Source organism: Molossus molossus, unplaced genomic scaffold (genome assembly GCF_014108415.1).
Source record: "Molossus molossus isolate mMolMol1 unplaced genomic scaffold, mMolMol1.p scaffold_m16_p_18, whole genome shotgun sequence".
NCBI classification, from domain to species: domain Eukaryota; kingdom Metazoa; phylum Chordata; class Mammalia; order Chiroptera; family Molossidae; genus Molossus; species Molossus molossus.
The window spans coordinates 28,036,473-28,062,681 of NW_023425353.1; the positions used below are offsets into that span (position 1 = coordinate 28,036,473).

Here is a 26,209-nt window from a genome sequence, read left to right on the forward strand (position 1 = left end):
AAACAGGGCTGCTGCAGATCCCAAGCAGGGGGCTCTGCCCACCCCCACCCTCGGTGTTCTAGAAGCAGGCCTGGGGACAGGAGGGCCAGGATCACTGAGGCCAAGTGAGGGCAGACATATGCTCCCCAATTACACAGCTGGAAACCAGCAGCCAGGACCCAAACCCAGGGCTTGGGTCTCCCCATGCCAGGTCCCTGCAGCCCAGAGAAGCAGCACTGCCCTCCACATGGGCCCAGACCCCTGGAAGGTCTGGCAGGCTCAGCCCCAACCACTGCAGGGTGGAGTTTGAGGGCAAGGGCAGGGCCCTGCCTGCCCTTCAGAGCTCCAGCCCAGCTACATCCCAGATGCCCGGCACGTGGCCCGCACGTGTGATGACAGGCCCCAGCTTCCCCATGAAAGCGACAGATGGCGAGCACCCAGGAGCTGAGGAAGGGGGTGGCTGGCATGCTTCCAGGACTCATCAACGCTTCCCACCCAGAAGGGACCCAGAAAGGGGTGATATCCCCTCCCCCAGCCCAGATGGGTAGTGGGGGAAGGGAAGACTGGTTGTAGGGAAGAGCACTCAATCGGGAGTCCAGGGCAAGGGTGCAAGTCTAGCCAGATGTCATGTGAACCAGAGGCATCAATTTTCCCTTTCTGGGCCTCATTTTCCCCATCTGGACAACAGAGCTTGGGGTGGCAAAGGGGTTCTCTGGCCATTCTCCAGGGAAGACCTGGCAGCTACAAGTGGCAAGATGTGTCCAGGGTCACAGTTCAGCCTGGGGGTGGGGCAGGGTAGGGTACACATGGGCAGTGTCCGCCATGAGCTGGGAGAGTCCGGGAGTCCTGGAAAAAGCATTCTGATGTCCAGTGGGTCCTGGCCAGGGTTTCCCTAAGGCTGCTGGTGACCTGCTGGCCCCTGGGCCTAGCCCTCAGCACCCACTTCCCTTTCCCCTTCTGCACCCAGAGAAAGGCTTTCTTTAACAGAACCTGGAAACTCAGAGCAAGGAAACCAAAACCCGGGTGGTGGGCCTCAGCATGGGGCCCCACCTGGAACTGGGCTCTCCCAGCCCCCTGCCCCATCCCATCTGGGCCTGGCCTCCACTTACCTGGAAGAAGGCAGCATTAGCCAGATGCACTGGAATGGTCTGGGAGCCTCCCGTGGGCATGGGTGCCAGGGGTGAAGGCAAGATCTGGGGGCAGTCTTGAGGGTTCTGCAGTCAAAACACAAGGAAGTGGGGTTGACAGAGGGGCATTTCAGAAGAGACAGGCTTCATGGCCACCTCCGCCTGTGCTGCAGTCCTGCCTCCCCGAGGAGGTACCAGTCAGCTGGTGTTAGAAAACACGACTAACGAAATCATAAGACCCACCAGCACTGAGGGCAACGTGCCAGAGTCCCACACACCATCTCATGTGATCCTCAAGGAGACTCCACGCAGGAGGGTTTACTGGCCCCATTACAGGTGAGGAAACGGAGGCAGAGAGAGATGAAATAACCTGCCCAGTGGTAGAACGAGATCCCTCCCATGCCTCTTAGAGGAGGCCAGGAGGCTAAGGTCAAGGATCGGCCCCCTGTAAAGTGGGGGGCTGTGTCCACTCTCTCGAACCCCACCCAGCTCTGGAATGCCAGTTTCCAGATGACACATGCTAATGATTCAGAGTAAGGAAACCTGACTTGCGAGTAGCCCATGAGAAACAGGGGCTGTGAGGGCCCTGGCGCCACCAGGCTCCAGCGAACAGTCTTTCCTGCTGCCTGGGTTCGAGTCACAGCCCTGGGCAGAGGCCCCAGCTCCCAGAGTCCTGGGGAGGGCCTGGGCATCAGCATTCCCACAGCAGCGGTGGGGCCACTAAGGCTACTTCAAAAATGGGAGAGAAGGCCCTGGCTGGTTTAGTTCAGTGGTTAGAGTGTCGGCCCGCGGACTGAAGGGTCATAGGTTTGATTCTCGATCAAGAGCACGTACCTGGGTTGCACATTCAATCCGTGGGCCTGGTCAGGGTTGTGCGGGAGGCAGTCATTAGATGTGTCTCTCTCACATCGATATATATATCTCTTTCCCTTCCTCCCTTCTACTCTATCTAAAAATCAATGGAAAAATATCCTCAGGTGAGGATTAACAGAAAAATGGGGGGGGGGGGGGCAAGAACCTGAGGTTCAGAGAGGCAAGGGCTACCTGAGGTCAGAGGGCACAGCTGGTCTTTGAACTCCCACTTGTCTGACTCTTGGGCCAGAAACTGAGGCCCAGGGTGAGGGGCAGAGACCAGGGGGCAGGGCTGTGCCCACCCTGCCAACTTAGTAGCCTCTAAGTGAGGACATCTGAAACTCCATCCTGCCCTGGATTCCGGTGGGCCATGTCCTGCCTCCTCACACTCCGAGAGCCTGACTTGCTGGGACCCTGAGAGAGGGGAGCATGGGGGACCCTGGAGTAACCCCAGCCCAGGGGCTTCCTGCTCTACTTTCCTCCTGCCCAAGTCTGGTCGGGGAAGGGTTTGGAAACACGATGATCCATCTGTCACCTTGAAGTCACCAGCCAGGGTCAACGGCATCTAGGAATGGAATTTGGAGGCCTTCCTAGGGTCTTTTCTCCTTATTGTTAATCAGACAGGGAGCTCCTTGAGGGGACCCTTAGGGGCCTAGCATCAAACCAGACCTCGAGGGGACACCAATGCCAATAATAACTAATGATCATGCTAATGATAGCGGCAGCCGCTACTCACACAAGCAGTCGCTGCGCACATGGACAGTTCTCAGCACTTGGCCCTGTATTAATTCATCAAATCCTCCTTCCATCAACCCTATGAAGCAGGTACTATTATTATACCCACTTTACAGACAGAAAATCGAGGCACAGAGAAGCAATAGGGTTTGCTCAGGATGGAATGTGCAGCAAAGAGGGCTCTAGTTGTCCAGACCTTCTGTTGACCACCAGGCCAGAGACGTTGCCCAGGTGGGTGGGTTTCCTTGGGAGGAGTGCCTGGTGCAGAGCACAGGGGCCTGGGTTGAAGGAGAGACACAGCCAGGCCTAGGTAAGGCCTCCCGAGCTGACCACAGTGTAGGGCTGGGAGGAGGAGCTGGTGTCCAGCCCCTGTGTGAGCACACACAAGTCACTGTCTCTCTCTGAGCCCTTGTCCTGTGCCATCTCGTGTAAACGCCATGGAATTTCAGGGAATAGAACGCATGTGTTTTTAATTAGATTTCGCAATGCTGCCAGCTCTGCTTTGCAGCTGGCTGGAGACCCGGCGGTTCTGTCCCCCCAGCTTCTCCCTATCCACGGGCACGTGGACAATATGGGGACTGAGGGTGAGGGTCAAGGGAAGGGTGCTCCCATAAAAGGCGCCTCAGAGGGAACGACGTGGGATAATCTCTGAGGGTCTCCTGACTCCCCTTTACAACCCATGGCCACTTGGATATTTGTACCCATTCTACTGAGCAGAACCAAGGCTGAGAGTGCCGGCACAGCTTGGCCCTCCTCCAACGCCTCCTTCATAGTCCACGAAGCCTCCATGGGGCAGGGGCAGCTGGTGTGTCTGCTGCTGGCCTCCAACCCCTACATCCGCCTCTGCCTCCAACTATGACCGGGCCTCTGGGTTGGGAAGACTGACTCTACACCCTAACCCCAGGGGTAGGCGGGTGCCCCAGATCACCCTGGCCTCAGCAATTGGTTCAGTTGGTTCAGGGAATATATGGAACCCCTGTTCAGCCAGTGAGACTGAACTATGGGACTTCTGCAGAACCAGTGAAAGCTCCTTTTTTATCCTCACCTGAGGACATGCTTAGAGAGAGAAACATCAATGGGTTGCCTTCTGTACGTGCCCCGACTGGGGATCGAACCCACAACCCAGGTATGCGCCCTGATGGAGAATTAAACTGGCATCCTTTTGGTGCACAGGACAACACGCAGCCAACTGACCCACTCCAGCCGGCCCAACGAAAGCTCTTCTTGTTTCTCAGGGCTAACGGGACGGGGAGCGGCCAGAAGCCGCTGAGCCCATCTTGTTTCCAGGAGGGGCGATCTGCTTGAGCATGGAGCCCACCCAAGGGGTGGGGAGGACCCCAACCACATCGCTGGAATCCCTGGATCCAGTTGTGCCTGAAGGTGATGCCATCCCACCCCACCCCCAGACTGTTCACTCACATGAGCCAATTAATTCTACTGGGACCGAGGCCAGTTTGAACCAGAGCTTCCCTACTTGCAACCAAACCAAGCCAAACGGCTTCTCCCTTTGCTGGAGGGAGACCAGGAACCGGGACAGACGCCGGGGCACCCATGCAGGGAGCCATAATAAACCCAGCATGTGCTGTTTCAGAGGGCCTGGCCTGTCCCTATATAGTTAGAGCTCTCAGACTCTCTCATGTTTTCTACCAAGTTCAAGGGTAGAGAATAGGGCCCTGGCCGGTTTGGCTCCCCGTTTGGCTCAGCGGTTTGAGCGTCGGCCCACAGACTGGAGAGTCCCGGGTTCAGTTCCCGCTAAGGGCACGTACCTCGGCTGTAGTTTGTCCCTGGCCCCGGTTGGGGTCGTGTGGGTGGCAACCACTTGATGTGTCTCTCTCACACTGATGTTTCTCTCTCTGTTCCTCCCTCCCTCCCTCCCACTCTATCTGAAGATGAATGCAAAAATGTCCTTGGGTAAGGATGAAAAAAAAAGGGTAGAGAGTGGGTATCCCAATCAAGCGGAGCACTGACCAAACCAACAACCCTGAAGCCACCTGACCTGTTCCCTCTCCCTACCTTTCCTCACCCCCATAATGCCCCTAAACAGCCCCCATATTCCTACCAAACCATTCTCTCCACTGGCTCCTGAAAAAGCCAAACTTCATGGAGTTGTCCACACAGGCTACCCACCAAGGAAGCCCACCCTCCCATCTGCCAAACCCTCCTTGCTTCCAAGGCCTAAAGTCATATCTCCTTGGGGAAGCCACCCTCAAGGAGGCCACACCATCCCTTGGCAACTGAAAGTGAAGGATATGGCCACCTTCCCCACTCTCCTCCCCTCCTCGGAAAAGCTGAAACCCTGCTCCCAGCATCCTCTACACCCCCACTTCCTTCCTCTGGAGCCTACGAGGAAACAGGAAAGTGACCCAAGACTCAGGCCCTAGCACCTGCCTTCCCAGGGACGCTGCCCTGACCTTGCCCAAGACCACTGCCTCCTCCCAGGTCCTGACCAGTCCCCGAGGATGTTCAGACCCTGCTGCCCGCCGCCCGACCAGAGGCATGGCGCCTCTACAGCTAACTGGCACTCAATTAAATGGCGAATTAAGCATTGGTTCAGAGCCTCCTGCAGGTCCAGGGAAGGGGGCTGCCTCTTCTCCTGCTGGATTACCATAATCCTTTAAGACAGGCCTGCTCTGTGCCCCACCCCAACTCCTGACCCACAGAGACACAGACCTGGGGGAGAGTGGGTTATGAGGGCACAGCCAAAGAAACACCTCCAGGCTGTGAGCTCCTATGCATGTCAGGAGCTGGCACAAAGGCTCCCCAAAGAAGTTCTCCTGCCCCACCTAGGCTTTTATTTATTTATTTATTTAATTTTTTTTTATCCTCACCGGAGGACATCCTTCCATTTTTTGTTCAGATAGAGTGGGAGAGAGGGAGGGAGGGAGGGAGAGGGAGAGGGAGAGGGAGAGAGAGAGAGAGAGAGAGAGAGAAAGAGAGAGAGAGAAAAACATCGCATGAAAGGGACACATCGACGTGAAAGGGACACATAGAGTGGTCGCCACCTGCAAGACCCAACCAAGGCCAGGGACAAACTGCAACCAAGGTACGTGCCCTTAGCGGGAATCGAACCTGGGTGTCTCTGGACTGCAGGGCGATGCTCTTACTGCTGAGCCAAACCGGCCAGGGCCCACCTAGCCTTTTAGTGAGCACCTACTATGTGCCAAATATGAAGTCAGTGCCCTACAGGTGTAATTTTAGATCCCCACCACAACCTTTAAAATAGGCCCCATCTTACAGATGGGGAAACAGGTTTGGTGGCTTGCTCAGAACCATATAGCCACAACTCACAACTCAGGTCTTGGCTCATGATGGGGAGGGCAGAACTATGTCTAACCAGGTTCTTTCCCACTGCCTAGTATAGACTCAGGCACACAACAGGTGCTTAATAACTGTGAACACACTGTATTGAGGCTGAGTCCTCCTCGTCCCACCACCCCTCTAGGTTAGGGCGCAGGAGGTAGGCTGCCAGCTCAAATGCTTCCCGCTGACATTCACTGAGTCCCTACTGTGTATGCAGCCCTGGGCTGGGGGCTAGCAGATGTGGACCGCAAACAAGAGCAGGAGTCCTGGGTGGCCCAGGCTGGAAATCCCAGCATCCAGTGCAAAGGCTCAGGGCCTCCCCAGTGGTTTAGCCACACCACCTCTCCCAGCACCAAAAATCCACGCAATAGCCTCGCTGCTCTAGGTTAAGCATTGCTCCTGCTGGACTCCTCTTCCTCACAGCACTTCTGAGGCTCAGGCAGGGGGGGCTGAGACTGGAAGATTCTAGGTGCGGGCCACGGCATGGCAGCCGCTGTGGGCAGACTAGGCGTCGAGGATTCCTGATTAGGTTCTCTGAGACTATTGCCAAGAGGCTGGGGCTGCTTCCTGGGATGCATGTATAGAATGGGGCCCCACTGACCTCCTTCTACTGGGAGCCAGGGCCCTGGGTTGTAGTGACTACCTCAGTTGTGGCATCTAGAAAGTGAGTAGAAATCCATTTCTGAGAGAGATGACCTGCAGGCAGGTGCTCAGGACCTCACCCTGGGCCCTTGCAGCCCTGATATAAAAGAGGGCCCAGTAGTCAGGTCTGATAGGAGATACGCTGTGTCTCAGGACCCTGGGACCCTGACCCCATCCAGCCATCCTATCTGGCAGGGCATAACCACCCCAAAGTCTCAGGAAGCCCGTTTGGCCATCCCTGGCACAAGGCGTGAAATGGCCTTTGAGGCCCTTTAGGCAAAGACCAGAGGCCACCCTGCAAGTGAACACACCCCAGAAACAACCAACAAAAGGTATGTAGTATTTCTGTTTGTATTTTTTCTCCTGTTTCCCACTCTACCACCACACCCAGCCCTGGTGTAACTGATGAAGTCCAGCCATCCCGTAGCCCTGGGGTGGGCCAGGCTCACAGCCAGTGCAGGGTCAGCACGAGCAAAAGAACCTGGGAACATGTGGTTCCTGAGGCAGTGTGCCCTCTCAACCCAGGGAGGGCCTGGCACCCCCTGTCCAGGGTCCCCAGTGCCAATGGGGAGACAAAGGCAGGGGCCCTTCAGCCCAGCTCCTCATTTGGTGAAACTGGAGGACATGGGCTTAGGAAGAGAGGTTTGGATTCAAGGTCCTAGTCTGGTACTTCCTGAACCTCTATGGTTGCTGAAAATATTGAAGGTGAAATTACAACTTAGTCAGTACTGGCATGATGTGCAGAAAGGGGCCCTCCTACTCCAAGTGGGAGTACAAATTAGCTCAGGCTTTTTGGAGGGAAGCTGAGTTAAAGGTGTAAAAAATATGACCACATTTTCACCCCAAAATGCCATTTCTAAGAACTGGTCTGCAGGGAACGATCAAGGACGCGGGCAGTGCCCTGGCTACACTAGCGCGCAAAAGCAGCGCGGCGATTAGCATGTCCAACAACAGGGGACTGGTTAAATGCACTGCTATGTGACGAGCCCAGCACGCTGCGCAATCTGATGGCAAAGAAGAAAATTTAATGATGTGCAAATGTTCTTAACATATTAAATGAAAAGAAAAGGTAATAAAACAGTAGAGGCAGAGGGTGTCCCCCAAGTCTGTCTTACCGTGGGATTTGGTGAGGCCTCACACCGAGACTGGTTGGAGACACAGGCGTGCTGCTGGGTGCACCAGAAACAGGGCCACTGTGCTGACAGGCAGCTGGTGCAGCTAAAAGACAAGGGGGCTACTCAGCTTCCCACCCCTCATTTCACCCCTGCCCCCTGCAACTACAACCCAGGAGACAGATCCTAGCACAAAGGAAGAAGGTCTTTCTCATTATCAGAGCTGCCAGGAAGGGTTATGCACTTTGTTGGGTACTGAGTTCCCCACTGCAAGAGGTATACAAGGAGGAAATAGACAAGCAGAGCCTTTAGGAGATTAAATTAAGTATAATCAAAGCACTTTTCTCTACCCCTACAGTCTAGGTACTCACAGAGCCCAAGCACTTGGGTGATTAGGAGTTTGTTGCCTGAATAAATGGATTGGTGAGTGAACAACTAAAGCTCCTATCTATCTCTAGGACACTATCATTTTTCTTCCAAAGGCCTCTTCAAGAGCGAAAACCTCCTCCCACCACCCGGAAGCTAGCCCCAACCCACTCACGCTGTGTGGGGGTACACTTGTCCAATGCGACTGCAGTCATAGATGGTGAAATTGGCCCTGACGATGTTCCGCCTGTTGACCCTCACAGACATCTCCACGGTCACATGATCTGGAATAAATCAGGGAGCCAGAGAGAGAAGGACAAGGGAGCAGGGGGTCTCCAATGGCATCAGAGGCTGTGATATCAGGACCCCCATGCCTGAGATCCACCAATACACCCCTTCAAGGCTGGGCATCTGAGGAACCCCAGATGGCTATCTCCATAGTCCAGTGAATGAAGAGCTTACCCTGGTGGGGCGGGAAGGGCGGGAACTGGTCCTTGGGTAAGAGGTTGCAGTAGGCGATCTGGTGGCCGAAGGCAGGGCCCGGGACCCGGGCCACAGTACGGATGTTGTTCCCATAGTCACAGGCCATCTCCATGCCACTGAGGCTGGGCAGGCTGCCAGAGATCTGGAGGATCATGCCCTGGAGGCGAAGGACCCTTAGCTGGGGGCAGGCCCTCCCTTCACAGCTCCCCGCCCCCCCCCCACCCCGCCTAACAACCCTGGGAGAACCGATAGTGGAGGAGGGTGGCTAGGACTCTAGGTTGCAGCCTACATGTGACCCCCTATTTGAAAATGAAATTGATCTTACAGCAGCCAAGGAGGCTCTGCATGATCTGGCCCATGACCTCTCTGACCCCATCCTCTAAAACTCTCTCAAATCCATCAATCTTGTTCTCACTTCAGGGCCTTTGCACTGGCAGCTCCCTCTACTTGGAATACTCTTTCCAGATACTCTACTTGGCTCACCTACTTCATATCTTTGCTCAAATGTCACCTTTGCAATGAGCCCGCATCCTGACCTTGTCTAAAATGTCAACACCCACTGACTCCATCTCCACCCCTTTCTCTGTTCTGCCTTCTTTTTCTCCATATTACTTATCACCATCTTGACATTTTATCTTGCTTATTCTCTCACCCCATGAGTGACTCATCCCCTCAAGGACCAGGGATTTGTCTGTCTTATTCACTGCTGTGCCCCCAGAGTCTAGAACTGCTCTAGGCACATAGTAGGTGCTCAATAAGATACTACACGAATGGATAGATGGATGAACCTGTGCCCAGTTTGCTTGACAAGATAAGACACATGAAGAACTCTGTGATATGTAATAATGGAGAAGGTGGTACAGACAAGCCCCAGGCCCCATTAAAACTATCATTTCCCACAGGTGACAGATGAGGACACCTAGCCTAACAGAAGTCAATGAAGGCAGGGCTGGGTGGGCCTCAGGCTTGTCTGTCTCTTTGCCCCAACATTGCCTTCTCTGGTGGGGAGGGGCTGAGGTAGCTCTAGGCCCCTGGGGCACTTTGGGCAGAAGTCCCCAGTTCTCAGGGCTTGGGTGCCATGTGAAGGACAGCTCCCCACCCTGTATCCCCCCGAAGTGGGGCCTGCCCCCCCAACTCACTGGGTACTCCTGGCACACATCAATCTCGGCAGGCAGGACCGTCATGGTGGGACAGCGGCCGGGGCCCTCGCTGGCACTGGTCCAGAAATGCTGCTGGCTGGAATTGGCGCAGTCCTGTTGCAGGGTGCACCTGGAGCAGCAGGACACATGTCAGGACCCAGGGGGCTCCTCCCCTGCTGCAGCCTCCCGGGCCCGGCCCCTGCCCGGGGTCCTCACCGTGTCTCCAGGGCACACCAGCCACAGTAGGCATCTGCAGCGCCCACGCAGTCCCCACAGGTGGAGTGCACGGCACACGCAGCGACTTTCACCCTAACCATCTGGAGGCAGAGGCAGGGGCCCAGCTCAGAGGGGCTGCCAGCCCCTCCCTGGGGACTCAGCCTAGTGAGGGCCATGAGAGGCTTGACACTATAAGGGGGCAACACCGGAACAAGGCTTCCCTGCAGAGGTGATGTCTGCGCTGGGAGGTGAAGAGTGAGCAGGCAAAGGAGGTGGCAGGAGGAACAGCATGCGCAACGGCCAAGCAAGCAAGACAGCTCAGCTCATCCTGGGACCTTGTCAGGCCGGGGCACTGGCCTTACCTGGTGGGACGTCATCAGATAAAGGTAACCAGGATCTGCTGGGTCAAACTGCATGACGTGGTGCACAGGCTCCCCATAGGCCACCGTCACTACCCGCCTGCTGACCACCTGCATGCTCTCATTCAGGTTGATCTGTGGGGGGGCGGGGTTCAGGGTGATGGTGTGCCAGGAGGGTGCACAGAGCAGGGGGAGGCCAAACACAGGGAGCTGTCACCTGTCGGAGGGGACCTGACCCAGGCTGGGGGCTCAGCCTCCCCACCCTCCCGGGCCCTTCCAGGACTGGTGGGAAACCACAGACATGGAAGGGCAACGGATCCCGCCCCCACACTTTTGCCTCTGCTGCGCCCCTCAGGGATTCCCTTCTCCGCTCCTCACCAGCACATCCCACCTTGTAAAGAAGCACAGGCTTTACAGTTTACAAACCTTTTCTGGGAGGCTGTTTGGCATCATGCCTAAGACTAGGAACTTGGGTTTGGATTCTGGCTTTAACATTTACTAGCTGTGCAAATGGACAAGTTGTCCGAGGCACTCCCTCTCTGAGCCTTAGTTTCTTGAGCTAATTGGACTAACGATAGTGGCAGCCCCACAGATCTGTGAGGAGCGCTGACTGAGAAGATGCATGCAAAGTGCTAATGGGGCCATACTGCTCATTCCTCCCCTCACACCCGTTCCACACACGAGAAAACTGAGGCACAGAGAGGCCAAGGGACTTGGCAAGGGTCATAAAATGACAATGCCTCAGGGTCACAATATAAGCCTGTCTGACCCTGGATTCCAAAGCGGGGCTAAGTCATGAGGTCCAAGGTCCAGGCAGGATGACCACCAGGACTAGCTGGGGCCGGGAAGCTTCTCTGGCTGAGAGCCCCTCTGTATGTTCTTCAGAATCCCATCAAACTGCTCTTTTTCGACTGGCCTCACACATGCCCAGCATGCTGCCTTGTCAAGGCCCCACCAGGCCCTGAGCTGGGACCAGTGGTCAGTGCCTTCCTAGGGCTTCCTACTGCCCAGCCCTCCTCTCTGGGCTCTAAAACGTTTAGTGGCTTTTCCTGATTATGTGATAAACTTGTGCAAGCATTCAAGGCCCTGATGATGTGACCCGACTTACTGTGCTCGCCTCATCACTCACTCAATCCAACTCACGAACTCCACTTCCAGGCCTTTGCCCCAGTTGTGCTCCCTTCAGGATACCTCTCCCCTCCCACCCATGTGCAGATGAGGCCAAGCTCTGTTCTCCTACTGTCTCCTCCAGAAAAGCTGCCCACATGCCCTCCACACACCAAATTAAAATTACTCTCTCCCCAGGTTCCCACGGGCTCTGTTCCAGCCTGAGACATCGCCAGTCCCAGGTGGCCTCTTGGCAGAGTGTGCCCCAGGCGCCTTGGCCCAGGCTCAGTATGCTGTCCCCAGCCCCACCCCCATGCATACAGCAGACACGCAGTTCATTTCTACTCCTTCAAATGTTTGTTGAGCACTTACTGTGCTCCAGGGCCTGGGCTGGGTATTATGATCTATGCCCCAAGCTGTCAGGATGGTGGGTGAAGAGGTTGGGTTGAGGGGTAGTGTGTGCTCTGGGCCACCTAGACCTGAATTCAACCCTAGCTCTTGCCGTGTGACTTTGGGACAACTGTTTTCCCTCTTGGAGCCTCAGTGTCTCCATCTGTGAAATGGGAATCATGGCTCTGCCTCCCTTACAGGGGTGTAAAAATTAAACAATATAATGCCCATGAAATGCCCTTTGAGGCTGGGTAGACAGTGGGTGCCTAATAACTGCAACTTCATGGGCAAGGGGTGGGGGAGACTCCTTGCCCCCCTCCCCCCGCATTGGCACCATCACAGGAGACTGACTGACCATCATCCTGGATGGTCTAGTTCCTCTTCCCCATAACAGACAAGAAAACTGAGGTTCACTCAGGATGAGAAGCAACCACTCCCAGGTCACACAGCTGGGAGTGGCAGAGGCAGGATTCAAATCCAAGTATCTGACACCAAAACACGAGCCCCACTGTCTAAGGACCTTTAATGGGGGACTTCGAAGGCTGAAGGGTGACCCCCACACCTAGCATCTCCGCTACACTGTTAGTGATCCAGTAAGGGTCCTAGGGCCAGGTGGGCTGGGCTTTGACCCCCACCCCACCGAACCCCTAGCCTGTGGCGCCTGCCTGGGCAGCTGAAGGAATTGGATTATCGGATCTGAGTCAATTAGGCCAGGGCTTGGTGCATGCTGAAGCCACACCAGGCAACTGGCTTTCCCGACGGCAGGGAATGGGAGGTGGCTGAGGGGGGCAGGTCCAGGCCCTCATCTAGGGGCCTGATACCTGCCCCATAGCGGGAATCAGATTCCTCTCACCTTCCCAGCTCCAGGAATCTTAGGTCAGGTATTATTCCCTCCAGAAACCAGTCACCTTGGCGTGGAGGGTGGGGTGTGGGGTGAGGGGTTCTTCAGAGGGTGACAGTGGGGGGAGGAAATGTGGTGCGAGCCCCCACTTGCCAGGCTGCGGCCTTCCCCAGCCTCAAAACAGTCTCAAGAGGCAGGGCTTACAGCTCTTCACAGATGAGAAAACTGAGGCCCAGAAAGAGAAAGTATGTTGCCCAAAGTCAAACAGCCTCAACGTGGCAGAGCCCAGAGTCTTGAACTCCTCCACCTGCCTCCAAGCCCGGGTCCCAGAGCCTGAGAGAAGGGCCGGCCCTTAGCCCTTGGCAACTAGTTCCTTCCTCTGCATGCCGGGGCACTTACTGTCCGGAGCAGGAGGGCAATAAACAGACGTGAAAATGCTTTGTAAACTGTAAAGTGCTAGGCAAACTGGAGAAAATGAAGGCTAATATTGGACCTCGGCCTCCCTGCTCCCCAACCCCCCTTCAGCTCCCTACCCCCTCAGTCTCCTCCCCCAGCCCTACCTTGAGCAGCCGCCCACTGACTGTGCCCAGGAAGACCACTGTGTAGTTGCTGACACTGGCCACGGCCACAGAGGAGAGGCCCGGGGCTCGGAACACAGGCGTGGCCTTCAGGGGCTGCAGGATGGACAGCGGATGTTGTAGGTGGGCCGCTCCACAGTCCAACTGCTCTGGCTGCAGCTGGAAGAGAAACAGCACATCAGACCTTGGCTCCAGAACCTTCTTCAGCTTCCTGCCTGCACTGTGTGAACCTCAGGGCTCAGCATCGGAGCCTTCGAGTCTTCCTTCTGTTTTATAGGCCCAGCTCTGGGCTGAGACCCAAATACAGGCAGGGTTAGCCCTGATCCCAAACTGACCCCTGACCTTGGCTTTAGTCGTGAAATTGCCCCAAGATGATGTTTCAGGTTCACAGGAACCATACAGGAGGAGCTGTGGGTCAGCGGTAAGGAGAGCTGGCCGGGGGACAAGGTCAAGTGTGTAGCGGGCCAGGGAGGTTGGGACAGGGTGAGATACCCTCACGCCCTTGTAATAACGGCTGCCCCTCCTGGCTGCTCCTGGCAGAGCAGAGGAGCCCACACCAGATCCATCCTCTGCCTCAACTTACCTGCTGACAGCCAAGGGGCATCTCTCCTGCCTCAGCTGTCTCCACAGCAACTATGGGGTGCCCTCCTCCCAGGCCCCCTGCTCTGACCCCAGCACCACCCCCAAGTTCCCAGTAGCTGACTGGATTCCAGGTTGAGGTCTTCCCAGAGGCCCTCCCCTCCTCTCAAGCACACCTCCCCTCGTCTACCCACACTACCGATGGGCAAGGCAGGGCCAGGTGTGTCAAAATGCACATTCCCACCATCCATATCAGCCCAGTGCCACCTCGGGTAGCAAATGAGCCCCCCTCACAAGAGTATGACAGCTGTGGCTGCTGACTCCAGTCCCCGACCACTGCCTGGACTTGCTCCCACCTTTCCCACCCTTTTCCAGGTCTCGTTGGTCCTTCCAAAGTTTCCAAACACACAAAAGAGACGCCCAGGAAGTGCCTTGGAGAAGATGACGGTGCAAATCCACAAGGGTGTAGGCACAAGCACAGTTCAGAAGAGCAGATGGGGGGACACTACCTCCTATCTGACAGGACTGAGCATGTAAATTACATAAATGATGGCACATTGTCCAGAAAAGCCACCCCCACCTGAGTGCCACCACACACCTGTATTGATTACGACAGAAAGACATCTGGTTGAAAAAAAGTCACAGAACTCATGAGACCATTTTGGTAAAACGGATGCATACACTAAAGTCATGACAGTAAACATAGTAACAGGCCAGGTTTACTGGGAACAGACAGTGAACTAGGCCTGGGCATCAACCCTGAGTCCTGGAAACCTAAGAGGTCACATGTCACAGATGGGGAAACCGAGGCTCAGAGGGAAAGGGGCCTGCTCAAGATCACCAGCTGTAATGCCATGCCTCTAGGGCTGAAGCTGGCAGCAGACTTGAGCCCACACTGACCCCCAGATGCTGGGATGAGGGCATCAGAGGCTCTGAACAGAGACTCAGAAGGTCACCAGAGCATAGCATTGAAACTGGCTTCGAGGTGCAGCTTTAGTGAGGCTTTTTCTTTTCTTTATCTGTGCTTTTTGCAAACCTAAGCCACTGACCATGTGCTTGCGTGGTGTTTGCACAAAAGCTCAGCTAATTTTCAAAAGAAAACAATAAATACTGGGTCCTTCTGTCCTTGAGCAAATGAACAGTTTTGGCCTGATGGGCTTCTAGGCGAGGGCTGTTTATCAGTGCAACCCTGGGGGTGGAGCCCCGAGCCTAGAGATGAGGTGATGCTGGGGGTACCCTGAGCAAGAACCCATGAGTGGCAGTAGTCTTCCATGGGATGGCTCAGAGTGACCTGAGCAAGTCACTTCTCCGAGCCTCAGTATACTCAGCTATAAAATGGGTGCATCTATCACACCTCCCTCATAAGGGCTGGGATGAGGTAGGCCACTGTAAAGCACTAGCACAGGATGTGGTCTATGGTCAACATTCCAGAGTGTTAGCTGATATGATTACTGTTTCTGATATGACTAACACCACAATTATTATTATTATAAAGTAGAATCTGGGACAACTCATGCCTACCTCAAAGGCTTTTGAGCCTGACTGCCTCTGACCACCTTAAGGAAGCCATCCTCTATTATAGCAGGCTCTCCCTAGCCGTCTCTTCTCTGGGTTTACTCTTGTCCCCCACATTTCCCCCAGAACATAGCTGCCAAGTGAGCCCTTTAAAATTCGAAGCAGGCCCTGCTGGTGTGGCTCAGTGGATTGAGTGTTGTCCCATGGACTGAGAGGTCTGGGTTCAATTCCCAGTCAGGACACATGCCTGGGTTGCAGGCTCAATCCCCAGTGGGGGGCGTGCAGGAGGCAGTGAATCGATGTGGATCTCTCACATTGATGTTTCTCTCTCTAAAAAAAAATCAATAAACTTATTTAAAAATAAATAAATAAAATACAAAGCAGGCCCTGGCTGGTGTGGCTTAGCGGTTGGAGTGTCAACTTGTGAACTGAAGGGTTGCAGTTTCAATTCCTGGTCAAGGGCACGTATCTGGGTTGCAGGTTCGATCCCCAGCCCCAGTAGAGGTCATGTGGGAGACAACCAATCAATGTGTCTTTCTCATACAGATGTTTCTCTTTCTTTTTCTCCCTGTCTCCCTTCCACTCTCTCTAAAAATTAATGAAATAACATCCTCAGTGAGGACTGACAGTAAATAAATAAGTAAAATACAAAGCAGGTCTTCCCTGGTTAAAACCCTCCAATGGTGACACCCAGACTAAACCCTGAATCCTAAATCCTCTCAGCAGGCCTCTGAGACCTTCAAGTCCATCCCACACCCTCATCTCCTCACTCCTCCACTCCAGCCACAGTGACATTTGTTTCTCAACCATTCCAAGATGGGTACTGCCTCAGGGCCTTTGCCTTTGCTATCCCCTCCGCCTGAAGCACCATTCCCCAGATTGTCATATACAGTGACCCCTGAACAACACAGGGGTTAGGGGCACTGACCCCCTGTGCTGATGAAAATCCGTAAATTACTTCTGATTCCCCCAGTCATCCCTAGGTATCAGAGGGGGATTGATTCCAGGACCCCTTGCAGATACCAATATCTGAGGATGCTCAGGTCCCTTGTATAAAATGGCATAGAAAAATGCATACAGTCTGTCCTGCACATCCATGGACTCCCAACTATAGATGGAAAAGTGCTTTCTTTTTTAAATATATTTTTATTAATTTTTTAGGTAGTGAGGGAGGCGGGGAGAGAGATAGAAACATCGATGAGAGAGAAACATTGATAGGATGCCCCCTGTACGCCCCACACTGGGGATGGAGACCAGAACCTAGGCATGGGCCCTGACTGGGAATTGAACCAGTGACCTCTCGGTGCATGGGACAACGCTCAATCCACTGAGTCACACCTGCCAGGTAGAAAAGTGTTTTTGATTCATGGTTGGTTGAATACATGGATGCAAAACATGGGGATACAGAGGGCCAACTATATTTTTTAAATCTGCATATAAGTGGGCCTGTGTGGTTCAAACCTGTGTTGCTCCAGGGTCAACTGTAATTGCCTCCCTCTCGTCCTTCAAACTGACCCTGCCCAACCTCATCCCGTGTGTGTGCCCAAGCTGGGGACAGCCCTGGAAAGAAGGTGCTGCCCCATCTGCGCAGCTGCCGCTCCTGGTCCCAGGCCCACCCCTCAGCAATCCTGCAGCTGCAGGGAGGAGGTGAGGCGGGCTCTGTCTACACTCAGGCTCTGGAGGACGCTTTCCTAGGGGTTACATAACTTTTCTTCACTGAATATGGATTACTTGCATCATTAAACAATAAGTTGTTTTAAAATCAAAATTGTAAACCTTTGCTCAAAGGACATGACTTTCTTCCCTGAGCTCTGGGAGGCATGGGAAGGGAGACCTAGGAGGCCCCATGTCACCTTTGGGGTTTTCTGCCTTGGCTCCTTTGACTGGGGACCCCAGCCAGGCCGGGTGGGGTCCTGGGAAAAGCCAGACAGGCGCCCAGCTCCTGGTGATCTGTGGGCCAGGGCGGCAGAGACAATGACGGGGGAGCATGCTGGGGATTTGCCTCTCGCCTGCCTGCCCTGACGTTCACAAGCCATTAATTCTGCACCGAAGGAATTTTCTAAAAAGCTTTTCCTCCAACTTTTTTTTTTCTCATCCTAAAAATAAAATTAAAAAAAAAATTTTTAAAGGAGAAGTAACCCGTCGGCTGCTCCGAATGATCTGTGCTCTGAGGAAGAAGCTGACTCTCCAACCGCCAGAGGAATCACAAGGCTTTGAACTGGCTGAAGAATGGAAGCTGGGCGGGCGGGGAAATGCCTCCTCGGTTGGGGGAGGGGCTGCTGCCCAGGAAATGGGGACAGTAGTCTTGGGGACCAGGCAGTCGTCCCAAGTGTGGCCTCAGCCGAACTTGGTCCCTTGGGGCAGACAGCTCCATAGGCCCAAAATATCACTCTGACCAAATGACACTGCTTGAAATTCCTTCATTAGCACCGGCCTTCCTTCAAGTCTCACTCAGCATAGGTCTCCCAGAAACAACTCCCATGAGAATGGAGGGAGAGCTGGGCTGTCACAGCTCCCTCCAACCCACAAGGCTCACCTTCCCAAGAGCAAAGCTGGGTAACCCCTCCCTGACGAAATCCTTTCTCAGACTCCAGCTGTCCTCAGGATCAAGCCTGGCACTGAAGGCCTTTGTGATCTGGCTGTTGCCAACTGGTCAGACCTCCAGTCTCACTTCTCTCCTCTGCCCCACCCTTTGCCGCCAGAAATTAATCTCTGCAGTTCCTCAAAAGTGGCCACATTTTCCCGCCAGGGCTCCTGAACCTTCATAATGTTGTTTCTCAGCAGCTAGTGACCTTCCCACACCTCTGAGCCACTCATACTTCCCCTGGGTCTTCAGTCCCCTTGTCTTAAGCCATGTTGTTGTCCCCTTTGCCAAGCATTCCCAGGCAGTAAGTCTTTAGCTAGCCTAAAAAGTATGGCTCAAAATAATCTCCCTCCGTGAGGGCTCTGTGCTGGTCACCGCCTTCATTTATCATGTAAGCATGAGCTTCTCCAGGGCAGAGACTGAGCTGGTGTTTACCAAAGAAAGAAAACTAATTTTGACTAAAGTATGAACATCTGTATTGGGCTGCTTTCTTTCTTCTTTAGATTTTTTAAAATTTATTTTTGTTACAGATATTTCTTCTTTTCCCCCCCTTGACACCCTCCTCCTCCTCCCTCCCCGCCCTGTCCCCAGCTTTGTTGTCCATGTCCATTGGTTATGCATACAGGCATATAAGTTCTGTGGTTTATCTCTTCCCCACCACCTCCTCTTCTGGGGATTGTCGGTCTATACCCTACTTTCACAACTCTGGGACTACCCTGTTCTTCAGACTGTTATGTTCTTTATATTCCACAAATAAGTGAGATCATATGACATTTGTCTTCCTCTGCTTGGCTTGTTTTACTTAGGATAATACTTTCCAGGTCCCTCCATGTTGTCTCAAAGAATAAGAGATCTTTCTTTCTTACAGCTGCATAGCACTCCATTGTGTATATGTACCACAACCTTTTTATCCATTCGTCTACTGATGGACATTTGGGCTGTTTCCAGATCTTAGCGATTGTAAATAGTGCTGCTATGAACATGTGGGTACATATATTCTTTCTCATTGGTGTATATAAGTTCCTTAGGATATATTCCTAGAAGTGAGATCACTGGGTCAAATGGCAATTCAGTTTCTAATTTTTTGAGGTAACACTATATTGTTTTCCATAGTGGCTGCAGCAGTCTGCATTCCCACCAGCAGTGTACTAGAGTCCCCTTTTCTCCACACCCTCGCCGGCACTTGATTGATTCTTTGTTGATGGCGGCCATTCTGACAGGTGTGAGGTGATATCTCATAGTTGTTTGAATTTGTATTGGGCTGCTTTCTCTCCAGAGAGACTGAGCGCAACACTGCCATGCTGAGTGCTAGAGAACTAAGAGAAAACTATGGGTCAATTGTATGCCTACTCTGTATGTGGCAATGCAAGGGAGGCAGGTGTTCAGGCCCAGACAATAGCTGGCTGCTAGTTTTAATTCCTCTAGAAATTCAGTTTATCCCTCTGTAAAATAGGATGAGCAACAGCTTCTGGTCTCAACTCTTTTCTGAGAGCAGGACACCTCCTGACCCTTCCAGCTAGCTGCCTCCTGGGGCCAAAGCTCAGTTCTGCTCACTCTCCCATTAATGCTCTGACATATTGATTTCACTACCAACTGTAATTGTGTTGACTTTCTCTCTCCAGGAAGCCAACTGGAGTAAGAGCTTCAAGAGCCTGGCTTCTTATGCCTCCCACATCCTGCCCACAGACTCTACCAAACCTCAGTCCCACAACAGGTGACACTCCGAGAAGGACAAGGCATCCACAGTGGGCACCATGGCAGGTTGCAACACCCAGTGATTCTGTCCCAGGTAGAGACTACACTGGCTGTTGGGACTTTGTGTACCTTCCTGCCTCAGGGTTTTTGTGTGTGTTTTTTCAATATATTTTTATTGATTTCTTAGAGAGAGGAAGGGAATGAGAGAGATAGAAACATCGATGTGAGAGATACACATCGATCGGCGCCTCCTGCATATCCACCACTGGGGATCAAGCCCACAACCCAGGCATGTGCCCTGACGGGGAATTGAACCAGGACCTCTCAGTACATGGCACGATGCTCAATCCACTGAGCCACACTGGCTGGGCCCTGCCTCAAGTTTTTTATTATTATTGAACTGTGATCTTGGGCAGGTGAGGTTTCACTGCCAGGAATGAAAAGCACACTTTTGGGTATTAAGTAGCAGACTACAGATGGCCTGCTCACCACTCCTGGGCTGGGGGCTAAGGTGAGTGGGCACCTTCCCACTCACCCTCCACAGCAGCCAAAGGGAACCTTTAAAAGTGTGAAGCACTAAATACAAAGGGGGATCCTGGAAAAGTAAAAGTACATTCGTGGAGTAAAATCTGGAGTTTAGGTGAAAGTAAATTGCCTATGTTAGTTTCTTTCCTTTCTTTCTTTCTTTCTTTCTTTCTTTCTTTCTTTCTTTCTTTCTTTCTTTCTTTCTTTCTTTTATTTAAATTAATTTATTTTTGTTACAGATGTTTCTCTTTTTTCCCCCACTGATTCCCACCACCCTCCCCGCTCTGTCCCCAGCTTTGCTGTCCATGTCCATTGTTCATGCACACATGCATATAAGTTCTGTGGTTTATCTCTCCCCTACCACCCCCTCTTCTGGGGATAGTCGGTCTGTACCCCACTTCCACGTCTCTGGGGTTACCCCATTCCTCATACTGTTATGTTCATTATATTCCACAAATAAGTGAGATCATATGATACTTGTCTTTCTCTGTTTGGCTTGTTTCGCTTAGGATGACACTTTCCAGGTCCCTCCATGTCGTCTCAAAGGATAAGAGATCTTTCTTTCTTACTGCTGCATAGTACTCCATTGTGTATATGTACCACAGCTTTTTTATGCATTCGTCTACTGATGGACATTTGGGCTGTTTCCAGATCTTAGCTATTGTAAATAGTGCTGCTACAAACATGGGGGTACATATATTCTTTCTGATTGGTGTTTCAGGCTTCTTAGGGTATATTCCTAGAGGTGGGATCACTGGGTCAAATGGAGGTTCAATTTTTAATTTTTTGAGGTAACACCATATTGTTTTCCATAGTAGCTGCAGCAGTCTGCATTCCCACCAGCAGTGTACTAGAGTCCCCTTTTCTCCACACCCTCGCCAACACTTGTTGTTTGATGCTTTGTTGATGGCAGCCATTCTGACAGGTATGAGGTGATACCTCATTGTTGTTTTAGCCTATGTTAGTTTCTTAGTTTAGACAATACCCTATGGTAATGGAAGACCTTAGCAATGGCGGGGGGGGGGGGGGGGTGCTATCTTTGTAACTTTCCTGTAAATTTAAAATTATTCCAAAATAAAAAGTTTATTTAAAAACAAACAAACATCAATAAAAATGCAAAGCAAGTTGCCCCCTCCACAGCTCAACAGCCTTCAATGGATCCCCAGTGCACACAACATAAACCCTAACTTTGCTCATAGGCCTTAAAGGCCCTACTGGATCTGGCTAGTCCCTTTGCTTCCCTCAACCCATGTCCAGGCCAACTCTCTCTCCCTTAACTTGGACAGCTGAGGAGGGGCCAGGAGATGCCCTAGAGACAACTAAAGGAGAGGGAGCCAGCAGGGACCAGGCAGGGTACAATGTAATGAGGTCTGACAGGTACAGTCTGCAGGAGGCCTCAAAAGCCAGGCCTAGCCCTGGCCGGTTTGGCTCAGCAGTTAGAGCGTCGGCCTGCGGTACAGAGAGTCCTGGGTTCGGTTCCCGCTAAGGGCACGTACCTCAGTTGCAGTTTGTCCCCGGCCCTGGCTGGGTTGTGCGGGGAGGCAACCACTCAATGTGTCCCTTTCACATTGATGTTTCCCACCCCCCCACTCCCACTCTATCGGAACAAAAAAATGGAAAAATGTCTTTGGGTGAGGATAAAAAAAAAAGCCAGGCCTACACAAGAGGGCCTAGATTGTTGCTTCCTACAAACCCCAGCTGAGTAACTCTTCCCCTACACTTCTTCAGAAGCTCTGAGGTTACAGGAGGAAGTGTTCTCAAGGTCACCAAAGGGCACATGGTCAGGTTAGGGTTTGAAGGCACACCTACGACTCCCAAACCCCAACTCCACCCTCCCACTTCAGTTTGTGGGGCCTCTCTGAACACTGTAGATACTGGGCTATGGGCCCACTGAGCTGACACCTGCACTGAGGGTAAACTGAGGCATGGAAAGTGCTATGGGCCTACTGTTTGCAAGCCCTGAGAGGGGTCAGAATGGACTCCATCCTAGGGGGGCCTCTGGCAATGGCTCCCATGCCAAGGAGGAAGCCGCTTGCTGCCCAGAGAGGAAATACCAGCACCTCCCTGTAGGTGATCAAGACGCTCGCTTCCTGAAGGGGCCAGGGCTGGAGAGGATGGCCAACAGGCCAGAAAACAACAGGAGGCCTGGCCCTGAGCTGGAGAGGAAAAGCAAAGCCACCCTAGCCGGTGTGACTCAGTTGGCTGGGTGTTGTCCCATGCACCAAAAGGATGCTGGTTCAATTGCTGGTCAAGGCACTAAAAAAAAGAAAGGAAAGAAAAGTAATGTCATGGGGAAACCAAGGCACAAAGAGGGGCAGAGGCTTCCTCAGGACACACAGCAAATTAATTCCCCACCTTGCCCTAGGCTGTCTGAATCAGGCAGGATGAACTGGCAAATGGTAATGGACACAGCAGTTCAGGCAGACCTTTCCAGAGCCTCAGTTTCCCCAGCCTCCTCACTGGAGAAGGCAAGTCACCCAGTCCCAGGGCACCGAGTCATCCAGACCATCTGGGCACCATCAGTAAGGGTTGTGTGAACCCACTGGCCAGGCACCAAACATAAAGTGTCCACCCACCCACAACTAATACTCCAGGCCCTGACAACAGGTTGGACACAGTCTGGAGGGACAGCCCCCAGGCTGAAGTCACAGCCTGGATATACTGGAATGGGGGGCGGGGGTGGTACACACACTCTGGTCGTGTCTGCATAAAGACAGAAGCTGAGGCTCCTAACGTTCCAAGCTTCATGGCTCTTAACATAGTGGGGAGCCCCATCCTCTCTGAGCCTCAGTCTCATCTGTAAGGTGGGGACAGTAACAGCAACCCCCATAATAAATGTTTCCAGTTAGCTCTGTGGGTCAGCAGGCAAAAGCTCAAGGACGCCTGAGAATTGGGGAGCCCCCAAAATAAGCCACCCTACCGCTTCCCAAAATCAAGCATCTGAGACTGGATCAGCAGTGCTGCCCAGATGTTGGGAGCCAAGCAGGGCCTGCTCCACTCAGGGCCTGCCTGGGAACTAAGGCCACAGCCGCTGACTCAAGCAACCATTGTTTTATTAGCTGGACGTGGCCCCCAAGACACTCAGCTCCCCCTTCTCGAAGCTGTTTCTCATTCCAGTCCAGCCTGGCCCCATTTCCAGCCCTCCCCCAGGGTCCCAAAGGAGCACAGTGTGGGATGGGCAGCCAGCGACTCTTCCCTGGCCCCAGTGAAAAGTCACTCCCTCCCACCAGCTCTAACGGGGGGCGGGGTGGCAGAGTGCTGTGGTTCTGGCCCCTCCTTTCCAGGAACAGTTTCTGTCCCAGCTTCTTCCCTAAAGGGGATGCAGGCCAGGAGAAGCTGAGAGCTGCAGCTGCAGCTGCCTCTCCAGCACAGGCCGCCTTCCTCCTCCTGGGGCTGAGGGGCCCTGGGGACTGGAACTCACACCATCCTCCCCTGGGGGTGCTGGCCTTGGTCCCAGAGTCATTGTACAACTGCTTGTGGGCACAGCTGAGGGGACAGGGCTGGCTTGGGGACCCCAGCAAACATCTCTCAGCTGGGTCCCTTGCCTGGGGACATGGAGGTGACACATGGGTCCCTCTCTCCAGTTGCCCTGATCCCAGTTCAGAGACCAATCCCAAGCTGGGAAATGACAACTTACAATAACAATACACTAGTATCAACCACAACAATAATAATCAACTACTGTTTACTGTGTGCAGAGATCTCTGCCTGTATAACCTCATTCAACCCTTACCATACCTTAACAAGTTGATGTTACTTTACAGAAAAGGTAACTGGGGCACAGAGAGGTGAAGTGACTTGCCCAAAGTCACACAGCCATTATGTCCAGATGGGAACCTCAAACCAAAGCAGGCAGGCTCCAGAGCCCTCACCCTTCACCACAGCCTCTCATCCACTGCCCTGTCGGGCGCTGTCAACAGCTGCTGGGAGTGTGGCCACTTAGACATGGAGATGCCCTGGGCTGCAAGCTGGGAAAACTGATGCTCATCAAGGAGATGGACACTTCTAGAGGGTGCAATGACCTCAAACACAGATGGTGGACACATCCTCAGAGGGGCATGGGGGGCAAGGGTGGGTGCTGATCCCCCTTTAGCTCCTTTCCTGGGCCTGGCTTCCACTTCAAGGCCTCTGCCCACTGCCCCACCCCCATTATTTTCCGATCAGAGCAGAAAGTGCTATATCATTAACGCCCCACTGGGGCCTCGCTGGGCCTCATAATGAAGTTCAGAGCTTCCCCCCTCCTCCAGCACGTGATTTATCGTGTTTCAGTATAAGGGATGGTGGACTGGGCGGGGCGAGCCATGCTGGCCCAGAGATGGGCAGATCCAGGTGGCATCCAGTATCATCAGGAGAGTGGGCCCATCCTGGTGGCCTGTAAGGTTTGCCCTGGCCTAAACAGGGGCTTTGGAAGAAGAAAACAGCGGCACTCTAGGGGTAGTAGCCGGGATCCAAATCCCCATGGCTGGTGCCAGGAGACTTTCCTGGCCCGTCCCCATGCAGGGACCTGCTGGTTTCCATGGCAATCTCCACACCGTTGTCAGAGCTGGAGAAGCCCTGGGGAGTCACCTGGTCCAGCCGCTGTGGGGGCTCTGAGAGAGAGCTTTCTGCTTCTGCCAACACCGAGGACTAATTCAGGGCCAGCACCCACGGGTCCCTTCTAGAAACAGATGAACTGTCTTGCTCTTCACCCAAAACCTTGCTGGCTCTCCACAGCCCACAGGAGTGTCCAAATTCTTGGCCTACAACCCAGACCCCACACACTCTTGGCTTCATCTCTGCCTGCTACCCACGCCATGTTCTACCACATCTCTGGGCCTCTGCCTCAGCTGTGCCCTCCGCCTGGAATGCCTTCCGCAGCCCCATCTGTCAAAGTCCTGTTCCAACATCACCTTCTTCCAGGAAGCCTTCCCTGACTCCATCAAATGAGGCTGGCCAGCATGTGGCTCAGACTGCAGCATGTCTTCTGTCATGCTCTCCTCCCTGAGCATCTGGGGGGAGGAGGGGTCTGGAGGCTATAGGGTAGGGACAGGGTCTGATTCATCCCTTATGGGGGCTGCCATGTAACAATGCTGAGCACCCCCATACTGCCACACTTCAGAGCACCCCCTACCAGGAGGACACACAAGCAGATGTTGCCCAGGAGGTGCTGGGCTCTGGGGGAAGAAGGTAGAAACAGCTGCCGTCCTGGGAACGGGGCCCCACACCTGGGGGCCTGACCCCAGCTTGGGCCATGCTGGGCACTGGGGCTGGAAGTTCTATATGCCCCACTGGAGGGCTCCCACTACTCCCCACAGCAGCCCCAGTGGGAGCAGAACTTCCCTGGGTCTCAGTTTCTCCACCTTTAAAATGGACTCATTCGCCCCTTCCCACTGAGACCTCAGGGTCCCTTTGGCTCACACCCCTTTGGTCAGTGTTTTCAGAGGACCCAGGGATGAAAGGTGATGAACAGAGATTCTGCAGCCAGGCACCAGCTCCATCTTTTACCCACTGTGTGAACTCAGGCCAGTCATTTAGTCTCTCTGGGCCTCTGTCTCCCCTTTTAGTGGATTGGGGATAACACTCAATTCATTCTGCTTCTGGCAGTATTAAAAGATATACCACATGTAGTCCAGCTGGTGTGGCTCAGTGGTTGAGCACTGACCCCTGCACCAAGAGGTCACTGGTTCGATTCCCAGTCGGGACACATGCCCGAGTTGTGGGCCCGATCCCCAGTGTGGGGCATGCAGGAGGCAGCCAATCGATGTTCTCTCTCATCGATGTTTCTATCTCTCTCTCTGCCTCTCCCTTCCTCTCTCTCTAAAATCAATAAAGGAAAAAAATTTTTTGTTTTAAAGATATACTACATGTAAAGTACTGTGAAAAGTGCCCAACACAGAATAAGTTCCTAAGAGACAATAACAATAGGAATAGCAATGATGCTGTTGGGAGCAGTTTTGGTGACAGGTGAGGACTTCCTTGTCACCCCATGCCCCAACTCAGATCAGAATACTGAGGCCCAGAAAGGGGAAGGGGCCCCTCATTACCGGGGCTCACGCCCTCATGCTTCCTCTGTATACATCACGTCTTTCTCCCTGCAGCAACCAGA

The 26,209-nt window shown here is 53.3% G+C and overlaps 1 protein-coding gene across 1 annotated transcript in view; it reads right to left on the reverse strand.

Moving 5' to 3' along the window:
• Positions 1–26,209, reverse strand: part of PLXND1 (plexin D1) — a 58,166-nt gene that overhangs the window by 24,753 nt on the left and 7,204 nt on the right. The window contains exons 2-9 of the mRNA XM_036267016.1: positions 13,209–13,385; positions 10,314–10,445; positions 9,952–10,052; positions 9,736–9,865; positions 8,576–8,753; positions 8,289–8,397; positions 7,751–7,853; positions 1,089–1,193 (exon numbers count right to left, since the gene is read on the reverse strand). Coding sequence (XP_036122909.1) covers positions 1,089–1,193; positions 7,751–7,853; positions 8,289–8,397; positions 8,576–8,753; positions 9,736–9,865; positions 9,952–10,052; positions 10,314–10,445; positions 13,209–13,385 — 1,035 coding nt within the window. The remainder of the gene's footprint in view (positions 1–1,088; positions 1,194–7,750; positions 7,854–8,288; positions 8,398–8,575; positions 8,754–9,735; positions 9,866–9,951; positions 10,053–10,313; positions 10,446–13,208; positions 13,386–26,209) is intronic.